The sequence below is a fragment of the Lithobates pipiens genome, unplaced genomic scaffold, assembly GCF_037356315.1.
Source record: "Lithobates pipiens isolate NorthernLeopardFrog02 unplaced genomic scaffold, aLitPip1_a1.2 Scaffold_13, whole genome shotgun sequence".
Taxonomy (NCBI): Eukaryota; Metazoa; Chordata; class Amphibia; order Anura; family Ranidae; genus Lithobates; species Lithobates pipiens.
In genome coordinates, this window is record NW_027507718.1 from 148455691 (window position 1) to 148478565 (window position 22875).

The 22875-nt window shown below is 47.2% G+C and overlaps 1 protein-coding gene across 8 annotated transcripts in view; it reads left to right on the forward strand.

Annotated features, from left to right (window-relative positions):
- The window catches only part of SIRT6 (sirtuin 6), a 247455-nt gene that overhangs the window by 155544 nt on the left and 69036 nt on the right, over positions 1-22875 (forward strand). For 7 of the 8 annotated variants that reach the window (XM_077475719.1, XM_077475722.1, XM_077475716.1 and 4 more), the window contains one exon: positions 17574-17958. The exons of the other annotated variant lie outside the window; for it this stretch is intronic. In XM_077475719.1, coding sequence (XP_077331845.1) covers positions 17574-17813 — 240 coding nt within the window. In that variant the 3' untranslated portion in view covers positions 17814-17958. Of the gene's footprint in view, positions 1-17573; positions 17959-22875 lie in introns of those variants that run through there. 8 annotated transcript variants of the gene reach the window in all.

Consider the following 22875-nt stretch of genomic DNA (forward strand, 5'->3'; position numbering starts at 1 on the left):
TTGCTGCGGCAACGTGGGATCGCGATCGTGGGATACCTAGACGATCTCCTCCTGAGAGCATCTTCCACCTCAAAGTTAGAGAAGGCTGTGGCGATCACTGTGCAAACCCTGCAGGAATTTGTGTGGCTGTTGAACCTAACAAAGTCTGTGATCGTACCAACTCAGGGCTTGGATTACCTAGGCTTACTGCTGGACTCCACGGAAGCAAGAGTGTTTCTCCCTTCAGACAAGCTGCAGACTCTGAGCCGCGGTAAAACTGCTGATGAACCACAGGTGGTCGTTGCTATGCTTCTGAATGCGAGTCCTGGGACTCATGGTGGCCTCCTTCGAGACAATACCGCATGTCCAGTTTTACGCCAGAGTCCCGCAGAAGGAGATTTTGACAAAATGGGACATATCTCCGTTGTCCCTGGATCGGCAGATTAAGGTGAGCCAGTTAGTCAGGGATTCCCTGCTCTGGTGGCTGAGGTCCCCAGGACTTCCGTCCGGGAAGTCGTCCCTACCTCTGAAATGGACAGTGATCACAACGGACGCCAGCCTATCAGGCTGGGGTGGAGTAATGGGAGTTCAGTCGACCCAGAGCCTCTGGTTGGTGGAGGAATCCAAGTTGCCGATCAATCTGCTCGAACTGTGAGCGTTCAGGCTATGCCTCTCCACATGGTCGATAAGACTACAAGGGTGTCCGATCAGGATCCAGTCAGACAATGCCACGGCTGTGGCATACGTCAATCACCAAGGAGGAACAAGAAGCTCAGCCGCCGCATGGGAGGTTGCTCACATACTTTGGTGGGCAGAGTGACACGTACCAGCCCTGTCGGCCATTTACATCCGTGGAGAACTGGCAGGCGGACTATCTAAGTTGTCAGATGCTGGACCCGGGAGAATGGGCGTTGCATCCGGAGGTGTTCAGGCTACTGTGCCTGCGATGGGGCACACCAGATGTGGATCTTCTTGCCTCCCGTCACAACCGGAAGGTGCTGAGATTCGTGTCCAGGACAAGAGATCCGTGGGTAGATGCGCCGGACGCGCTGGTGGCTCCATGGGATCAGTACCAGCTGATCTATGCCTTTCCTCCGCTAAAGCTGTTACCACGTCTGCTCCGCATAGTGGAGGTTGAGGGGATCCCAGTATTTCTGATTGCCCCAAATTGGCCCCAGCGTCCCTGGTATGCAGACCTAGTGCGCCTGGTCTCAGACGCCCCTTGGCGACTGCCATTACGAGAAGACCTTCTGTCTCGAGGTCAAATTCTCCATACTGCTTTACCATCACTGGTTTTAATGGCATGGCTATTGAGAGCCAGGTGTTAAGGAACCGGGGTTTTTCGTACTCTATGATCCCAACTATGCTGTGAGCACGAAAATCTTCTCAGAAGATATCATTGTACCTGTAAGGCCTACATCTCCATGTGAGGAGAAAGGATGGCATCCGTGTTTTTTCTATATTCAGGGTCCTACTGTTTCTTCAGCAAGGAGTAGACCAGAAATTGGCTTTGCGCACCATTAAGGGGCAAATATCAGCTTTGGCTGTCTTTTTTTTTTTTTTTTTTTTTTCAGCAACCCCTGGAATCTTTCTTTGTTCAAGGAGTCCGACATGTAGTTCCTTCGGTGCGTCCACCGTTACACCCGTGGGTTCTGAATCTGGTGTTATTGGCCCTTCAAAAACTGCCATTTGAGAATATCCAAGAGATTCCTCTGTTGACTTTCCCAGAAAGTGGTCTTTCTAGTGGCCATTACATCGGCCAGGAGGGTTTTCCGAACTGGCGGCCTTGTCCTGCATGTCGCCCTATCTGGTTATCCACAAGGATAAGGCAGTATTGCGTCCGCAACCTTCTTTTCTGCCGAAGGTGGTTTTGGCGTTTCACATCAATGAAGACATTGTGTTACCATCTTTGTGTCCGAAGCCGACACATCTTAAGGAGATGGCCCTCCATTCCCTGGATGTGATTCGGGCTCTGAGGGTGTATCTGTCTGCCATGGCTCCCTTCGGAAGGCAGACTCCTTGTTTGTTTCGGTGGCTGGTCCGAAAAAAGGCATGGCGGTCTCGTCGGCCACCATTTCCAGGTGGATCACACAGATTGTAGTACATGCCTACGTCTTGAAAGGGCAGGTGCCCCCCTTTCCGGTCATGGCCCACTCCACAAGCGCAATCAGAATGTGTTGGGCCTTCCGACGTAAAGTGTCTGTCGCTCTAGTGTGTAAAGCGGCGACTTGGTTGTCTGTCCACACTTTTACAAAATTCTACAAGGTAGATGTCGGTGCATCGGCTGATGCCTGTTTTGGCCACAAAGTTTTGCAGGCGGCTGTATAGTTGCAATTGCACATACAATTTTTCCTGGGTTTTTTTTGGTAAAAACGCAGTACTTTTAAGTTAATGCACTGTTGCATTTGTTACCGCAGTTCTGGTGCAGTTTGAGGGTAGTGTCTCTCTGTTGAGGAACACCCTGTTTTTTTGTAGGCCCAAAAGTTTGGTTATCCCACACACTGTCGTTTTTTTGTGGGTAAACTTATACTAGTTCCCACATGCCATGGTGGATGAAGTTTTATGCTGTTTTCTCATTTTGGCACTGCTTGGGGACGTCCCAATGGCTAAAGAGAGGATCGGTGAATATAAGAGAAAATAGTATTTTTTGTACTCACCGTAAAATCCTTCTATTTTTTTTTACATTATACTGCTTGTTGACATACTGAAGCTGCATGGCAGGCTGAGGGGTTGTTACCTGAAGGACCGCCCCTTGGCCGGAACTAGAAGTTCTGCGTTTTTTTTCATTACATGTTAACATGTTATGCCTAGTCCTCTCCTAAAGGTGGTGTAACAACCCAATGGCTAAAGAGAGGAGCTGTGTCAGTCGGTGAATTACAGAGAAAAGGATTTATCCTATTTTTTTCTATGGGGGGGGGGGGGGGACGACACACCAATATACCAGTTACTCTGCGGGGAGATCGGAGCATCATGGCCAGTGGCTCGATGGTGAGGGCAAATAGAGTTCAACAGTATCTCCCTAAATGTGGATGCCAGCGACGCACTTTGTGTCTTGAAGAATTCGGCCGGGAGGCAGTCTTCCCCCGGGGTCTTGCCTGCTTGCATAGATGCCATCACGGTCTGAATTTCTTTCAGAGTAAATGGTGCATCTAGGCTTGTCCAGGCCTCCGCAGAGAGCGTGGGAAGTTCAGTAGTATCTATAAAGGAGTGGAGCTCTGCTTGGGAGTACCCGGCTCTAGAGAAATAGATGTCAGTGTAGTAGGAAGCAAAACACAAAACAAGTTGATTTCTGCAGGATCTTTTAGTAATCTCCCTGAGCTGTCTGACATTAGCTACCTGAGTACACATTGTCTGTTTCCTGGAGAGCCAATGCGAGCATGAGTCCTATCTTCTCACCCTGCTGAAACACCCGTTGCGATTTGTATAGTAGTTGATTTTTGGCAGCCGAAATTCTGAGGAGCAGAACCTTCCGAGGGCCGCAGAGAGGGCCATCCTGTGGCTCTCCTGTCCAGTTGCCACATACTGGGCCTCCAGTATCTGGGCACAAGATTCAGCCTGGACTAGGGATGCTTGAGAGGACTTGCGGGCAGAGCCAATAGCCCACTGGTACTGTGCCCTGATATAAGTTTTGAAACTTTCCTATCGAGCGGGGGGAATTTTCTAGAGGGGCCAGAGGACCAGAACGACACAATGGCTTGTGCTAGAATTGGCTCTACCCGTTCGTCCATAATCCAGTACCTGGAGAGTCTCCACAGGCAGTTAGCAAGGGTCACATTGACCTGTAGCCACAGTAAGATGGGAGCGTGGTCCGAGATACCCCTGGGAAGGGCAGATATTTCCCTTCTCTTGGCTAAGGGGCTGCAGACATATAGAAGATCAATACAGGACATTGCCATGTACGTGGCTGAGTTACATGTGTATCTCCGAGTCTGGGGGCGTTTCCACCGCCACACATCAGTAAGGCCTAACACAGAGGCCCAGCGGTAAAGTGGAGAGTCCATCGCCAGGTCCTGAGCCAGTTTGCCGATACAGGGACAGGGGACCATGTTGAAATCCCCAGTCAAAACAACTGAAGCGGCCGAAAATTCAGCCACAAGCTGCACTATCTTGGTGAGGAAACCAACCGTGGCGGGGGGAGGGATATACATCCCACAAACACCATGGGGAGGCCATCAACTGCTGTGTGCAACACCACATACTGTCCCTTGGGATCTAGCTTCAGGTCCAGAAGGACAAAAGGCAGGGACTTGCATATGAGAATGCTGACTCCTCGGGCACAAGTAGTGTAGGTGGAATGGTAGTAATGCCCCCCCCCCACGGCTTCTTGAGGCTAAGGATCCTGCTCCCTACCAAATGCGTCTCCTATAAGATGCATATATCCGGGTTATAGGCTGTAAGTAATTTGAAAACTAGGACCTCTGACATTCCACGATATCAGTGTCAATGGTGCCATAGCAGAGAGATGAAACATAGTGGGGGAGCCCACCCCCTGCACCCGAGCCTCTGGTGAGGGTTGGGGAGGGGTGAGGCTGCCTGGAGGAGTTGGACAGTACCCGCATTCTCACCTGCAAGTCCCGCCTATACCAGAAATCGTACATTCTTTTGGAAACCAAACTAGAACTGAAGTGTCAGAACAGAGATGTCTGCCATGTAATCCATATGAAGGGGGAGAGTAGTACCAGCTGGGGATTCAAAAGAACTGGCGGGCAGGGTGGTAGCAGCGGGAAAGTCTGCCCACACCTGCAGTTTCATGCCTCACGGGAGGCCCTACAAGACTGGGCGTCAAATTGTGCACCGTACCAGCATCAATAACTTAGGAGCAGATTAGTACAAGGGAGACAGGAAGGAGAGAGGGAAGACAGGAGTGGGGAAGGGGGAAAAAAAGGGGGAGGGGAGGTAAGAGAGTGGTAGGAGACACATCTACCTGCCAAAGGTAGTAGTTTCTGCATAGGATTAGCCAAACAAGACCCAAGTGGGTATTATTTGGGGTCACATTCTACAGTTCTAACTCATCCAATTAATAGTGTATAATGTACAACAGTAGAAAGAGTTATTACACAGTCATAACACTGAGGTACTCCGATGTGGACTGAAAAAGGATCCAGCAGGCCCAGATTTGGTGATATGCTTCCAGCCTGTCCAGGGATATAGTGATCAACTCCGCCACCTTGTTAAGCCTATTGAACCAGTCTCTCTGAGATGGGATTCGAGTTTGTCACCAAAACACAGGGATGCATATGCGGGCAGCATTAAAAGCAAGAGTATGGGTTTTTATTTTTTATTTTTTATTTTTTTACAGAATTATACTTACCTAGGAGGATACAGTATTGGTTCGATGCTGCCTCTTCACTGAAAACCGAGCAAGAAACTGAGAAAATGTATGAGTAAAGACCACATGAGGAATAGTGTTCTGATAAGTCAGCGAGGCCCTCTCTAGTGCAGAATACCTCTTTATTGAAAATTGATGTGCTCGATGATGTGGGAGGGTGTCTGTAGGGTAAAGAAATTCAGGTTCTGAGCTAAGGGAAAAATCCGGGTTGTTCTGTATGGGAGTTAGTGGGCCAGGAATTGAGGTGAATGAAATCATCTTGAGGGCATCTCTGAAGCATTGCAAGGTGGCATGAATAAATGGGTGGTTTCTTAGACAGTGAAGTTGTTGACTAGGGGTGAGCCACATGTAGTCCAACAATGATCCACGTGCCCACTGTTGTTCCAAAGAGACCCAATTTGTGTAGGTGCCATGAATGTACCAGTCTGGTGAGCAGGAAAGCTCTATGGTAGTTTTAAAAATTTGGTAATCCAATCCCACTCTTAACCACTTGCTTACTGGGCACTTAAACCCCCCTCAGTCCCAGACCAATTTTCAGCTTTCAGCGCTGATGCACTTTGAGTGACAATTACGCGGTCATACAACACTGTACCCAAATGAATTTTTTATCATTTTTTTCCCACAAATAGAGCTTTCTTTTGGTGGTATTTAGTTACAGCTCGGAGTTTTATTTTTTGCTAAACAAACAAAAAAAGATGCAAAAAAAAAAAAAAATCATGTTTTAATAGTTTGTTATAAAATTTTGCAAACGGGTCATTTTTCTCCTTCATTGAAGTGCGCTGATTAGGCGGCACTGATAGGCTGCATTGGTGGGCACTGATGGGCTGCATTGGTGGGCACTGATGGGCTGCATTGGTGGGCACTGATGGGCTGCATTGGTGGGCACTGATGGGCTGCATTGGTGGGCACTGATGGGCTGCATTGGTGGGCACTGATAGGCTGCACTGGTGGGCACTGATAGGCATAGTTAAGGCGGCACTAATAGGCACAGATAAGGCGGCACCGATGGGCACAGATAAGGCGGCACTGATGGGCAAAGATGGGCACAGATAAGATGGCACGGATGGGTGGCACGGATAAGTGGCACGGATGGGTGGCACGGATGGGCACTGATAGGTACCACAGATAGATGGGACTGATGGGCACTGATAGGTGGCACTGATAGGTGGCTCTGATAGGTGGCACTGCTGGGCACTGATGGGCGGCACTGCTGGGCACTGATGGGCGGCACTGCTGGGCACTGATGGGCGGCACTGGGGTGCAGCACCTGAGGCAGATTTTGGGTGGCACTGCTGGGTGGCACTGTGGGTGGCACTGCTGGGTGGCACTGTGGGTGGCACTGTGGGTGGCACTGCTGGGTGGCACTGTGGGCACTGCTGGGTGGCACTGTGGGCACTATGGGCACTGCTGGGTGGCACTGACAGGGGGGCACTTACTTTATTTCAGGATGGCACTGCGGGTGGCAGGTGGGCACTGGCAGGGGTCAGGTGTCCGTTTAAATTGCTGGGCGTGATCGGGACTGATGTCCCGAACACGGCCGCCGGCGATCGGCTTTTTTTTTTTCTAGCCGATTACCGGCTCCGTTTTATCACATGATCAGCTGTCATTGGCTGACAGCTGATCACGTGATAAGGGGTCGGGATCGACCCCTTACACGGATCGGTGATCAGGCAAGTCTCACGGACTCGCCGATCACAGAGCGCGCCCCTCAGGGGGCGCGCAGGCCGCTCGTAACCGGGACTACATCAATAGACGTAGTCCCGAAAATGTGGGTCCGCGCTATTGCAAAATGACGGGAGGAATACTAGCCGATTACCGGCTCCGTTTTATCACATGATCAGCTGTCATTGGCTGACAGCTGATCACGTGATAAGGGGTCGGGATCGACCCCTTACACGGATCGGTGATCAGGCGAGTCTCACGGACTCGCCGATCACAGAGCGCGCCCCTCAGGGGGCGTGCAGGCCGCTCGTAACCGGGACTACGTCAATAGACGTAGTCCCGAAAATGTGGGTCCGCGCTATTGCCGTCATTTTGCAATAGCGCGGATCCCAAGTGGTTAATGTTAGGGGCCAAAATTTTATCTAGACTAAGTTGTGGCGTGCGTCCTTTCCAGAGAAAGGTGCTAAAAAGTATACGCAATGATGCAAAAAAATTGCGTTTGGTAAACTAATGGGGATAGACTGAGCTAGATATAGAAAGCGGGGAAGGAAAGCCATTTTGATTGTTTCTGCCTGGCCACACCAGGAGAGGTTCGAGGGTTTCCAGGCTAGCAAGTAATTTTTTAATTCCTATAAGAGTGGATAAAAGTTTAGATAGTATAGATCTATACGTTTTTGAAGTAATTGTATTCCCAGATATGTAATGGCCCTGGGGTGGAAGAATTCCTGACATCTGTGGACTATGGGCTTTGGAAGGGTGACGTTTAAAGGCGTTGTAAAGCTTTGTTTTTTATTTTCTAAATAGGTTCCTTTGAGCTAGTGCATTGTTGGTTCACTTACCTTTTTCCTTCGATTTCCCTTCTAAATGTTTTTTTTTGTTTGTCCAAATTTCTCACTTCCTGTTTCTCCTCAGTAAACTTCAAACCATCATCCGAGCGGTGTTTAGTTAGCCAGAACAGCTTACTGAGGAGGAAGTGTGAAATTCAAAGAAAACAAAGAAAAAAAACATTTAGAAGGGAAATCGAAGGAAAAGGTAAGCAAACAACAATGCACTAGCTTAAAGTGGTTGTAAACCCTTACAAACCACTTTGACCTACAGGTAAGCCTAGAAAAAGGGCTCCATAAGTGCTTTTCGGCCTTTGGGCTTTTACTCCTAGAGAAAGTTTGTAGAATGTCTCAAAATATAGACAAAATGATAAGTTAAAGCGGGATTCCACCCTAAAGTGGAACCTCCGCTGATCGGATCCCTCCCCCCCTCCGATGTCACAGTTGACACCTTTCAGGGGGGAGGGGGGTGGAGATACCTGTCAAAGACGGGTATTTTCACCCACTTCCGGGCATAGACTCCCGTGGGAGTCTACGCCATTTCCTGCCCTGCCGCGCTGTCTGCTGGGACACACACGGGTCCCAGTGACAGCGCGGAGATTTCCTATTGTGCGGCGTGGCTCGCGCATGTGCAGTAGGGAACCGGGAAGTGAAGCCGATTCGCTTCACTTCCTGATTCCCTCACCTAGAATGGTGACTGCAGCAGCCGAGAGCCGAGCGATCGATCGGCCTCGGCTGCCGGCATCGCTGGAACCCGGGACAGGTGAGTGTCCATTTATTAAAAGTCAGCAGCTGTAGTATTTATAGCTGCTGGCCTTTAATATATATTTTTTTGGTGGAATCCCTCTTTAATCTGCTGCTTTAGGTCAGCAGGGTGCAGTTATAAAACCATCTCATGAGTCATGGTTGCAAAGGCAAAAAAGTAACCAGTAAAATGAACCAGCAATCGAAGAGAAAAAGGCTGGCTTAATAGGAATAAGCTAGCTTGGCATAACAGATCTCAGCAGATCGAGAAACAAGAAAACCATAGACAAGCTTAATCATTGGGAAAGGTATCCATTCAATGCAGCATACTGATCAACAGAAAAGACCACATTTATGAATCTTCTGGAGCATCCTGGGGTTCCTCTATAGGGTTACACGACAAGTAGAGGCGCAAAAAATCAGATAATATACTCTAGAGGGCTGTCTGTATAAAGTTATATAAGACAATAATATATATAAGAACTTTTAGTTCTCAAGTCCCATGGAAGTGTCTTTCGTTCTTTGAGTGGGACTTTCAAAGTGCAGGGCTGCCACCACAGGGAGCTGAAACCAGGCTCCTAGACTGTTGCAGAAAAAGAGAAGAAGAAGGGGGCGCCTCTGGGTGTAGATTTTTTTTAAAAAGCAATTTATTCACGGGTCTAAAACAAAGAGATTATGCACTCACATTTTCCAAGACATAAAATTGCATGTAGAATAAAAGGGGGGGTCATCTGATTCGTCCGTCACTTGCAATCCGGTCCGCAGGTGTCATGTTGTCCTCTCCTGGCGTTACCACAAGTTAGTTGTTTTGAAAAAGCCGGCTCGGTGGACGCAGAGGATGTATTTCCAAAGCGAGGCTTGGTTAGCTGTGACACGCGGGTCGCGGGGTTGTGACGTCACGGCGGGCAAGTGACGGACCAATCAGATGAGCCCCCCTTTTATTCTACATGCAATTTTATATCTTGGAAAATGTGAGTGCATAATCTTTGTTTTAGACCCGTGAATAAATTGCTTTTTAAAAAAATCTACACCCAGAGGCGCCCCCTTCTTCTCTTTTCCTCTATAGGGTTAGCTTGTCGGTTACGCCGGTATGGGGTGGTGTACGGTATTCCAGGTTGGCAGGCAGCATACCTCTCCACTGATCCGGGACAGCTATAGGTGGAATATTTACGTGATCGAAAAACTGTGGTAGATCCAATTGTGTTTAAAGAGTAAACGACCAGCCTTGCACTGACACACATAGGCCAAATGGGAACCGCCATTTGTAGGAGATGTTTCTCTCCCATAAAGCCACCAGAATTTTTAAAAGAGATTTCCTCTTGATCTCGTGCCAGGATCGCCACCTCTACCTCAATCCTGTAGTCTGTAAAGCAACAAATGATATCCCTTTGGGAGGTGGGGGGGTTGTCTTCTCTTCTTTTGGGACGCAGAGCCTTATGCGCCTGCTCAAATTCAACCAGTGAGTCCTGAGGTCTTTCTAAAAGATATTGGGGACTGCACGGCAAGTTGAGTCTGGTCTTGCTCTACCAATTCCAGAATGCCTCGGCTGCCCATTGTCAGGATCCTCCAGTTTGCGCTGCATGGCAATCGGAGAACGATTGAATTGAGCGCTATGCTGCTGGAGTTCTTGAATATCAGCATCATGTTGACCTGCGGCCCATTTGACTTTTCCCAAGCGGTTGGAGACAGCCCGCAGTGCCTTTTTAAACTGAGACAGCATCTGTAAGCACGTTCCTGATATCCGAAGCAAGTCGTATGTTGTAAGTCTATTTTCAGCACCTGTTGTATCACTGATAGAATGGCTTCCGTGTCTGCTTGGGCCTATGCTGACAGTCCGACTGTCTCAGTGACATGATGGAGGGAGAGGAGCACAAGGGAGACTCCTCTGGTGCAGTCGCCGACTCTGTGCGGAAGATTTCTGGAAGGTTGCGCCACAATTTTGAATGGGGTGCTCTGTTAAAGGGTAGGGTGTGTCCAATTTTTCCATTGCCACACACAAAGGAATAAAAGCTGTTCCGCTGTGCTGGAGCTCTCCGTTCAAGTCGCCATCTTTACTGAGCGCCAAGCCACACCCCCACAATGTCCTTTTCAAGCAGACATACATATAAGGATTTTTTATTTCTTTTTTTTTTTTTTGAACAAGTTCTTTTTATTGAAAAAATTGTATGGTACATACAAAAAATAAAGGGTGTCAAAATGAAAACATATGGTAGTCTCGGTTTAACTTCTCGTACATAAAGAATACACGCTTCACACAGATATATTCATCAGTACATAGTGTTTGAATTATTATCGGAGCCATACAAACACCTCCATAGATCCACTCACCCCATCCCGCCCACTCCCGGCTCTTTTCCATATACTGAACAAAAGCATAGAACATAACACATCCAGAATCAGACTATTATGTACATGTTGCAGAATTTTTGAGCCATCTGTCCCAGACCTTCTCATATTTAGAGGGGCATCCCCTATGGGTGTATATAAGTTTCTTATATGGCAAGACATTATTAATTTCTCCGAGCCATTGTGAGACCGTTGGAGGATCAGGTCTGATCCATACTCTGGCAATAATTTTCCGTGCAGAGAGTAGGGTTTCATGCAAGAATATTTTGGTGTATTTATTTGAGTCTGGATCTGGGAAAATGCCCAGAAGACACGGCTTTGGCTGAAGTGTGATGGGGGAGCCCATCGTGTCATGTAGGAACCTCACCACCTGCGACCAATACGCTTGAATTTTAGGGCATTCCCATAGGAGGTGGAAAAAAGTACCAGGTACTTGTGCGCACATACGGCAAGTACTAGAATATGTGTGTTTTGTATTTTGAAATTGTAAGCGGCGTGAGATATGCTCTATGCGTTTACAGGTGTCCAATGCATCACTCCATTCGTCATCTGTAATAGGCCCCAACTCCCTCTCCTATCTATTTTTTAGTGTGTAGGCAGCCACGGTCATGGAAGGAAGCGACAACATAGCATAAAACTGTGAGATGAGTTTTTTGGGATCTGGGTTTTTATTTGCTGCCATCAAAGGATTTTGAGCTAAAGATAAATCATCTAGGGGAAATTGGGCACGGTATGCATGACGAAGCTGCAAGTATCTATAGTAAAAGTGATTCAGGAGCCCATATTCAGACTGCAAGTCATGAAAGGATTTTAGTTTACCACCAGAGATTATGTGGGACAAATAAAAAATGCCTCTTCCACTCCAGTCCGCTGTCCATGATCCGTCTAAACTCTGGGATAATCCCATTACTCCATATGGGGGTATATTCATGCAAGGGTGGCAGGCACAGCCTCGCAGAGGCAATATTCCACACTCTCCTATACTGGTATAGAAGAGATATAGTGGCCGCTTTCCTGCCCTCCCTCTCTGTCCCTCCAACAATCGCCACCATCGGGTCTAAAGTTAGTTTAGTCCATGCCGGGCACAGAAAATGTAGAAACCTGTCTTTGTTTTGTCTATGTGAAAAATGTGTGATAGCTGAGCCGCTAGATAATACAAATTAAAGTCCGGCAGTGCCAGTCCCGCTAGGTCTGTGGGCTGTTTGAGTTTTTGCCATGGGAGTTTGTGCCTAGTATTACCCCATACAAAGGGTTTCAGAAGGGTTTCCATCACCTTAAAGTGTTTGAGGACCAGGTAGACGGGAGTGCCAGAGCACTTAAAATTTCTGAAGAAGGACCATCTTAATCAAGTTTGTACTACCCATTACCCCCAATGGGAGACGCGCCCATAGCTGTGTCTTCTGTTTGTTTGATCATGTCAATTAAAGGGGTTATGTTAAGTTTGATATTGTCTGACGGGGTTCTAGTCGTCCTAATCCCAAGATATTTAATGGTATCCACCCTCTGTAGAGGAAGCGGGGCCCTATCTCTGGGAGGTGGAAAACTGTCCAGAGGAAGAATTTGGGACTTGTCCCAATTGATTTTTAGACCAGAAAACATGCCAAACTCTTCTATTGGTGCTAAAGCTAGGGGGAGCGATTGGTCTGAGTCGTTTAGATAAAGTAGAGTATCATCTGCATAAGTGCTGATCTTCTCTGTGATCCCATCCCTACACAAACCCACTATTCCCGTATGCACACGGATCGCCATGGCTAGCGGCTCCGCCGCCAGTGCGTAAAGCAAAGGTGATAAGGGGAACCCCTGTCTAGTGCCTCTAGAGAGGGGAACTGCTCTGAGGGCCAGCCATTTGCGAGTACCTTGGCAACCGGATTCTGATAGAGTAATTGGATCCACTTAATAAATTTGTGCCGAACTGGGCCAAGCAGGTCCATAAGTATTGCCACTCAACAGAATCAAACGCTTTGGCGGTGTCCAAGGCGGCTATTATCCTAGTACCGGCATCATCATGGAGGGTCTGGAGGTTAATAAATAATCTCCGGAGGTTAAACGATGTGTTTCTGCCTGGCATGAATCCTGCTTGATCCCCATGGATCAACGAGAGGATCACCTTATTAAGGCAGATGGCAAGAACCTTGGCGAGTATCTTGACATCCACCTGCAACAAAGAGATGGTGCGGGTCCTTCCCAGGTTTGGGGATAAGCACTATAGTAGCCTCCCTCATGGTCGCTGGAAGTTCGGAAGGTTCAAAAATAGTTATATAATGCCAATAGCCTAGGGGCCAACAGCTCTATGTAGGTAGAGTAGAATCGGTAGGCCGTCTGAGCCTGGGGCTTTGGACGACGGAAACGCAGCAATGGCAGACACTATTTCATACCTTGTCAGAGGTGCTTCCAGTCCCAGAGTCTGTTCCTCAGTCAAGTGAGGAAAATGCAGCCTCATCAAAAAAGATTCCATCCGGGAGGGGTCATCCGAGGCATTAGTGGTGTAAAGAGAGGTAAAAGTCATGGAACATCTGCGTGACCCGTAAGGGATCAGTCTCGAGCACACCACAGGGGGTCTCTCCTCGCTATGAACTAGGTAAGCTAACAACTTCCCCGCTCGTTCACCATGCTCAAATGACCTCTGCCTGAGGAAGAACAGCTTCTGTTTGGATTTTTCATAAAGCAATTGGTCTAGCGTTCTGGAACATAGTCTAAGGCTGCCTGCCTTTTCCGTCGTGGGGTCATTTTATAAAGTCCTTTTCCACTACCTGTAAAGCGTGTGTTGCCTCTGCTATATTTGCTGCAGAAGATCGCTTCACCTTGTGGATTTGAGTCTGTAAGGTCATCCTAGCATGCAGTTTAAACGCTTCCCAGACTATATGTGGTCGCGCCGACCCCTCATTGGTCTCAAAAAATGCCCCCCAACCCAATTCCAGGTCATTATCCTCGGGGAGGAGAGTCAACCAGAAGGGATTAAGGCACCACGCCGTCGGGGGGTGTGCTTGCTGTAAGGAAAGTGTTGCCCAATATGGACAATGATCAGATGGCGATCTGGGAAAAAGGCCCACATCCGTGAGCCTAAGTAGGAGTGATTTGGAGAAAAGTATAAGGTCTATTCGGGACATAGATCGGTGAGTGGCGGAGAAGCATGTAAATGCCTGCTGTGTTGGGTGTCTGGTTCTCCACGAGTCCACCAGGTGGAAATCGCGGAGAAGTCGAGCAAACCTTGTCAGTAGGGAGCACAGCGCGACCTGGGTGGGGTCTGCCATCCTATCTAGAGACTTGTCCAGCACATTGTTAAAGTCCCCCATCCACACCACCGAAGCAGCGGGGTGGAGAGCCATATAATTAAAACCCTCTGTCAATACACCATACTGGAAGGGTGGGGGTACATAAAATGGCATTCTAAGGAACACATCCCCATGCAGCTTTGGTTTTATAAATACAAATCTACCCAGGGGGTCTATAACCGAATCCTGGAGCTTGAAGTTGGGTGCGTTTTAGCAGTCAGTAAGGAGACTCCTCTGGAGTGTGTAGTATTGACAGAGTGGTATGCCCAACCAGTCCAAGGGCGCCGGAGCGCTCTGAGCATGGGACCTTCAGCATGTGTTTCCACTAAGGCCACCACATCTGCCTTCATTTTTTTAAGCTGCACAAAGACGGCTGACCTCTTAATGGGGTCTCTGATTCCCCTCACATTCCACGTGAGAAATTTCAGTGTGGCCATGACTATATGCTAATCAATGATGAGACTCCAGGAGACAGACCAACCCCCCAGGTCGGAGCAACCAGGACCCTCCCCCAGCCGCGAGAGGGCCCCCAACCGCACCACCAAACACATGCAGTACCATAGAAAACAAGCGTATACAAAGTCAAAAAGAACTTTTTTAACCCGTGAAAACCATATATCCCCCCTCCCCGCATTGCACTGGCTCCAACTAGTGCAGGCATTAAACCCTAACTGGGCAAAAACATTTTCCAACTCTGGAAGGCATGACATTGTAGCAACAGAATACCCGTAGAGGTGTCATGATAAGAAAGCGAAGTGTTATGCCATTTGTTCCAACCCGAGTAGTGCATAGTAAAGCGTTGGGCGAAACTTCGCTGTATTATGTGACACAATAGGACTGGGCTCACAAAGCAAGGTGAGCTTGCTAATTAGTTGTTCTCCCTGCCGGCAAGGAGGGATCAAAACAACATACTCCTGTAAAAAGTAGGAAAAATAAAGTTTCAACACAGACATTTGTATGTTTAACTGCAATATTCAATCAAAGGTCACATGGGTCCCGTACAGGGCATGACACTCTTTCCAACGGAGATTTCAGCTAAAGAAACTGTAACAGTGCTGTCTCCATCCTGTAAGGGAGGCCATTCTAGAGTCAAGTGTACCAACACTCATGGGGAACCCAGCCTCCACCCTCACGGGCAGCCGTCTTAACCAGTGAGCAATGTGCATATGCAGTCAGGTGCCCTGCCTCCACATGGCCGGCCCATCAGTGGGCGTGAATAAGGGAGGCTGCATGGTAAAAGTCAGCGTCTCAATATTTTTGAACCCTGGAGTGATGGGTGCAATAAGCACCATTGTCATGTATTTTCATAATCACGCAATGGGTATAAGGAGATATGGGCATCATGCCAGCAATACAGATGTAATCAAAGATAACAAGGGGGGTGAGGAGGGGGCACTTCCAGAGCACAGCCAGCCGTGACAGGCGGATCCGTACATATATACTCATCTGTTGGTATCTCGACGTTCCAGCCATGACAATGTCGTCTCAGGATCCTCAAAAAAGTGAGCCCGGTCTGTGCCTTCTACACGCAGACAAGTAGGAAATAGCATGGCATATTTTATATTTTTGATTTGCAGGCGTAGTTTCACTTCCATTAAGTTTTTGCGTTTTTTCTTGACTTCAGAAGAAAAATCAAGGAAGATTTCTACGGTTTTGTTATCAAAAGGGATGTTCCCCTTTTCCCTGCTAAGGCGGAGGATAGCGTCTCTGTCTCTGAAGTTTAGGAATTTGGCAATAAAGGTGCGGGGTGGCGCCCCCGGTGGGGGAGGCTTACCCGACAGTCTATGTGCACGTTCCACCGCAAACATAGGGGAGAATGAGTCCCTTCCGTAGGTGTCCAAAAGGAGCTTTTCCAAAAAGTCGGGGGGTCTCTGCCCTCCACTCCCTCTGGCAGGCCTATAAAGCGGAGATTACATCTGCGAATCCTGTTCTCAATATCATCCTGCTTCTGTAGGATTTGATTCACTTGGTGCTGCATGGCCTCCGAGGAGATCTGCAGGGGGGGGAGGGGGTCCTCTACATTGCCCAGGCGGGTCTCAGCGTCTGTAACCCTCTCCCTTAATTTCTGAAAATGTTGTCTAACCAGCGATATGTCTACTTTTACCTCTTCAATCCTGGCTGTGAGGTTGGTTTGGCAGTTCGTGACAGCTTCTTGACATGCTGTGATAGCATCAAGGAGTCTGGCTGTGTCTGTGTTCCGCGCGCCCTCCTCCCCCTGCATGGTGGCACCATCTTGGTCTGCTGGATCTGCTTCATCATGCCGGAATTGAGACAATCTAGCAGCCGCTGTATTGTTCCGTTTTGTTGGCGACATGTGCCCTGGGGTTACCTGGTCCGCGGAGCAGCCAGAACGGAGAGAAAAGTGCAGTCTGTGTCTCAGGATATGTGAACAGGATATTCTGCCGGCGGAGCTCAGCTCACATGCGCCCTATCCCATGCCGCTCCAGGCCACGCCCCCAGGATTTTTTATTTCTACATGAAGTCAGCAGATGGAAGTTTCTCTTTATCTCTGTTGCAAAAAATCTGGTTTTCAAAGCAAAGTAACTCAAGATGAAAATGAAAGCAGCAACTCCTTATTAGGGATGAGCTTCCACTCCAGAGTGAACCCTGGCTTGAGTTGAATTTCAGCTGTTTGGAAGGCTGCATGCTCAGAAAAAGGGTCTAGAATGTATTTGGCTAGATTTACCTTCACTTCCTATCCCATAGCCAAATAGGAAGTGAGAGGAAATCCTTGCAAATTAGGGAAATCTCTTAGGGACTCCAAGGTCACCATAATAAGTGTCCCTATTGGAAGATTTCCTCTCTTACTTTTCTGGGGACAACTCAAAATTTGGATTTTATTTTTATTTATTTTTTTTATTGAATTTTCAATGTTTGTGGTAAACAGGACAAATGGAGAGGATCAATCTCCCTAACAGTGACAGACAGCAATAAAGATGGGCATGTGTTCTAATCCATCTTTCCACTTAACCAAAACTAAACGTTTTTTGCCTTTTTAGTTATACATTATGTATACTATGGTTTATGAAAAAGTAAGAAATTATTTCCTGAATGTCTTTGATAAAAAATACTGTGTAGGCTGCTGTCCTGAAAGAAACCAAAAGTAATACTTTATCTACACAATTCCTCTGTACATTGCAGTTTTCTTTTTAACTATGTGCTATGTTTTACTGTAAAATGTTTTAACTTTATATTCAATATAACATCCTGAACATTTTATACTTTTGACATGCAGTCCTAATTCCATCAACAGGAACTTCTGTCTATAATTGAAACAAATTTAGGCTCTGATGGGCATGACCTTGTTCATTTCATAAAATGTCAATATTTACTGCATTATTTAACTTTTTGTAAACAATCTAGTGTTTTTTGGGACTGATTTCTAACTAGAATTGTATTTTTTATTTTTTTTCCAAGGATCGGTATGCTGACTTGCGCATTCATGGTTATGTCGATGAGGTTCTGACACAACTTATGCAACATCTAGATATTAAAATCCCTATATGGACTGGCATATCTACTAAAATAGAATCAAGTGAGCACAATCCTGAATCTAAATTGGTTTCAAACTGTAACGGAGACCTGGGTTCTTTAGAGTGCCAAGAGAACAAGAGGGAATACTGTGTCGATATTAGCAGTCTGCCAAAGCAAAGTTGAAACTGTTTGGCTGCTTATATGTGCATTCATGGTATATATGCTTGTTTTAGTGTATAAATATGTATTTTCTTTACAAGGATTAGTTATCCTAAACTGCATTTTTTCTTTAAAAGAATAAAATATACTGGCAACACTATAAAACAAACCTAGGTTGCTGATTTGGTTCAATGTTGTATGTAGTTCTATGTGCTTTTATCAGATGTGCTATGGGGGCTAATTGCCGATCGACCATACAGTCTTCCCTTACAGCACTTGTTCACATTTGTGGTTTCAAACTGTCTTTGTTTTGTGTCACTGTACACTTTGAACCCCAGATTACACACATATAGAGTCCCACAAAATGATAACCAATACATATGTCCTAAAATATCCTCCATCTCTTGGAATATCATAAAATGCACATTTAGGTGCACATTTTACACACTTTGGACCATTTAACCGGTTCCCGACCAGCGCACGACGATGTACGTCGACAGAGTGGCACGGGCAGGCATATTGGCATACAGGTACGTCCAATCTTCAATACCGCCCTGCCATCGGGAGCGCGCCGGCGCGCTCCCGCGCTGGTCAGGACCCCCGTGAGTCCGGTCGCGGGACCCACGGACTTGATCGCCGCGGGTATACCCGCGATCGTCTCACAGGACGGCTGAATGGAGGAAATGCTGTGTAAACAGCATTTCCCATTCTGCCTAGCAACTAGTGACGCTGATCTCTGCTCCATGTGATTGGAGCAGAGATCAGTGTTCACTAAATGAAAGCCCAACTCCCCCACAGTTAGTAACACACCCATAGGAACACTTACAGCCCGTTCACACCTGAACGTTTTGTAGCCCTACGCCTGAAGCTACAAAACGCTGGAGGGGAAAAAAATCCATTATTCTCAATGGAGATGGTTCACATCTCCACTCCATGTCGCCTGAAGCCCTACGCCTGAAGCTCAAACAAGTTCCGGACCCTTTTTTGTCACGCGAATTGGGCTGATTTGGGCGTTTTCATTCCCATAGAAACTAATGGAAACGCTCGATTCGAGTGTTTAGCGCGACAACGAGCGTTTCAACGCTGTATCTGCTCAAGAAAAAATAAGCAGATGAAATTTTTTTCCTATTGGCTGAAAAAAAACGCCGAAGTTAAAAAACGCTCGTTGTCGCGCGTTGTAGTGTGACAAAACGCTCGTTGTCGCGCGACAAAACGCCGGTAAAAACGTTCAAACACGCTACGCTCAGGTGTGAATGCAGCCTTAGGCTGCATTCACACCTGAGCGTAGCGTGTTTGAACGTTTTTACCGGCGTTTTGTCACACTACAACGTGCGACAACGAGCGTTTTGACACACTACAATGCGCGACAACGAGCGTTTTGACACACTACAACGCGCGACAACGAGCGTTTTTTAACTTCGGCGTTTTTTTTCAGCCAATAGGAAAAATATTTTTCATCTGCTTATTTTTTCTTGAGCAGATACAGCGTCGAAACGCCCGTAGAAACGCTTGTTGTCGCGCTAAACGCTCGAATCGAGCGTTTCCATTAGTTTCTATGGGAATGAAAACGCCCAAATCAGCCCAATTCGCGCGACAAAAAAGGGTCCGGAACTTGTTTGAGCTTCAGGCGTAGGGCTTCAGGCGACATGGAGTGGAGATGTGAACCATCTCCATTGAGAATAATGGATTTTTTTCTCCTCCAGCGTTTTGTAGCTTCAGGCGTAGGGCTACAAAACGTTCAGGTGTGAACGGGCTGTTAACCCCTACACTGCCACCCACTGATTAACCCCTTCACTGCCAGTGTCATTTACCAGGAATCACTGCATTTATATAGCAGTGATTACTGTATAAATGGCAATGGTCCCAAAAATGTCCGATGGGTCCCCCACAATGTCGCAGTCACAATAAAAATCGCTGATCGCCGCCATTACTAGTAAAAAAAAAAAATAATAAAAATGCTATAAAACTATCCCTATTTTGTAAACGCTATAACTTTTGCGCAAACCAATCAATAATCGCTTTACCAAAAATATGTAGAAGATTACGTATCGGCCTAAACTGAGGGAAAAAAATTTTTTTTTTATATATTTTTGGGGGATATTTATTATAACAAAGTAAAAAATAATGCGTTTTTTTTCAAAATTGACGCTCTATTTTTGTTTATAGCGCAAAAAATAAAAACCGCAGGGGTGATCAAATACCACCAAAAGAAAGCTCTATTTGTGGGGGAAAAAAAGGACGTCAATTTTGTTTGGGAGCCACGTCGCACGACCGCGCAATTGTCAGTTAAAGCGACGCAGTGCCGAATCGCAAAAAGTGGTCTGGTCTTTGACCAGCAAAATGGTCCAGTCTGTAAGTGGTTAATGAGTACTTTGTGGGCAAATGCTCACAACTTGTTTTTTCACATCTTATATATATTAAGAGCTGTTCCTGTTTTGAGAACAGGGAAAAGGATAATGCTTCCTTCATTTTTGCACTCTTCAGAAATCTTTTGCCAGTAATACTTTACATTCCTCTCCAGCAATAAATAGAGCAAAAGAGAGCACACGCCAGCCCTAGTGTGATATCATTTAATAGTTGGAATTCATTAAAAAGATTGAGGCTGGCACTCAAACATCCGGTTTACAGTAGCATATGCATAGAAGCCTCCTCTCCTGATCTGCAACAATCAGTTGGCTCACAGCGACTAGCGGCATGGTTGGGGGGGAACTGTAAACACAGGCCACCTACTTCCTAGTATCACACACAGCTCAAAGCACCCACTCGGACCCGCTGGCGCTGCATGATGTCACTGGAGGCCGGAGAAGGGAATGTGCCCCATGATGTGACTAACTCCTCTAGTGTGCTTAGTGCGGTTGCTAGGACAACATGTTTTGGAGGCATGGCCTCCTTCTTTAGACCTGAAGAAGGAGGCCATGCCTCTGAAACATGTTGTCCTAGCAACAGCACTAAGCACACTAATCACATCACGGCACATCCCCTCCCCCATCCTGGGTCCGAGTGACTGCTTTGAGCACCGTGTGATACCAGGAAGTAAGTGGCCTGTATTCACAGCCCCCCCCAACCATGCCGCTAGTCGCTGTGGGCCAAGGATTGTTGCAGATCAGGAGAGGCGGCTTCTATGGATATGCTACTGTAAACCGGATGTTTGTGAGTGCAACCCTCAATCTTTTTAACCACTTCACTTTGTGTTTAGTGTTTTGTAAGTGACAGTGATCGATCGATACTGCACTTGGGTGGGCTGGGCGGAGGGGCAAAATGCAGGTGCCAGCAGGTATCTGGGCTGATCCCGCTAACAATGCGTTTTTTGGAACCCTAAACTGCTGGGAACGCTAGTATAGATCTGATCAGATCAGATATTGATCTGTTCAGATTCTATACCACTACGGGAGGTGTATGCTTTGCGCGTGGGTGTTAGCGGTACTGGCACTAACCTAGCACTGCCTGGGGCGACGCAGACCCTGACCCTAAAACCGAATTGATATCACCCGCCGGGTGATCAGGGGGTTAAACCTTTATTGGGTAATAAATGGTGGGTGCCCTGATGCTATAAAAAGCAAACTAACTAACCAGAGTCACCCGTAACACTTATACGGTGATCACTGGTGAAAGGGTTAACTAGGGGCAATTAGGGGGTTAAAATCTTTATTAGGGAGTGAATGGGGGTCCCTGGCGCTATATAAAAACCTGACGGGGAACCTAAATAACTAACTGGCTAACCAGCGTCACCAGTGGCACTTATACAGTGATCGCTGGTGAAAGGGTTAACTAGGGGCAATCGGGGAGTTAAAACCATTATTGGGTAGTATATGGGGATACCTAGCACTATAAAAACCTGGCGGTGAACCTAAAAAAATAACTAGCTACTTAGTGGCACCAGTGACACTAATGCAGCGATCAGAAAAATGATCGCTTAGTGACACTGGCAAAAGGGGGTGAAAGGGTTAACTCTAGGGGCAATCAGGGGGTTAAACCTTTATTGGGGGGTGGTAGGGGGCTACCCTGGACCTAACACTAACTGCCCTGACAGTTTTTACTTTTACAACTGACACTGAATGCAGCGATCAGTAAATAAATGATCACTGCAGTCAGTGACACTGTGACTGGGGGGGCATTTGGGGGGGGGGGGGGGGGGGGTTGTGTGCCTATGTGTGCCTACATGTCAGTGTAGTGTTGGTACACACTTACTTTCACTCTTTTCCTCGTAGTCCGGTCAAAAAGACCGTCCCGAGGAGAATAACATCACTTCCTCCCTGCCTGTGTTTATTATACACAGCGGGGGAAGCTTCTCATTCGCCAGGAGCGATCGAGAGGGGATGGCCAGAAACCAACGGCCATCCCCTCATCCCGGATCGCTCCTGAAGCAAAACGGACCGCCGCATCCAGCGGGAGGGGGGGTCCGATCGGACCCCCCCACCCGCTGGAAGGCAAGCACATACATGTACGTGCTTGTACCTCTACATGCCGTTCTGATGACGTACATTGGCATGCGGCGGTCCTTAAGTGGTTAATGAATTTCAACTATTAAATGATATCACACTGGGGCTGGTGTGCGCTCTTTTGCTCTATATATTTTCAGATCTTTGCCACCCAGTGGACTTGTTGGAGAGCTGCAACACCTAGAGCGGAGTTATATACATTCAGACTGCTTACTGTTGGATTAGGAATATTGGGGACAGCGCTATATTTGGTTTGTTTTTTATGTCTATCTAGCAATAAAACACTTGCAACGTGTTACTCTCTCACATGTAACTAGTTGCTTTCTTGGCCTTTCCACTATACTCCTTACTTCCAGCAATCTGCGCCTACTTTTTAGTAGTATGTTGTTCCTATCCCCCAACATCTTAAAACTCAGTAACTTGCTGTCTATTCTCCGGGCCTTTCCATTAAACTGCTCACCCTCCATGAGCCCTAGCTGTTCCTGGCAAATTGCTCATCTCCTGCTTACATCCTTGCTCTCCTCTCCGCTCAGCTGTTCCCCTCACATCCTCTGTGCGAGCTCTGTGTGCTTCGCACACTCGCACACTCTCTCACACTCACATCTGTCATCTCTCACACTCTCCCATTTCTCAGTACCTTACTCTTC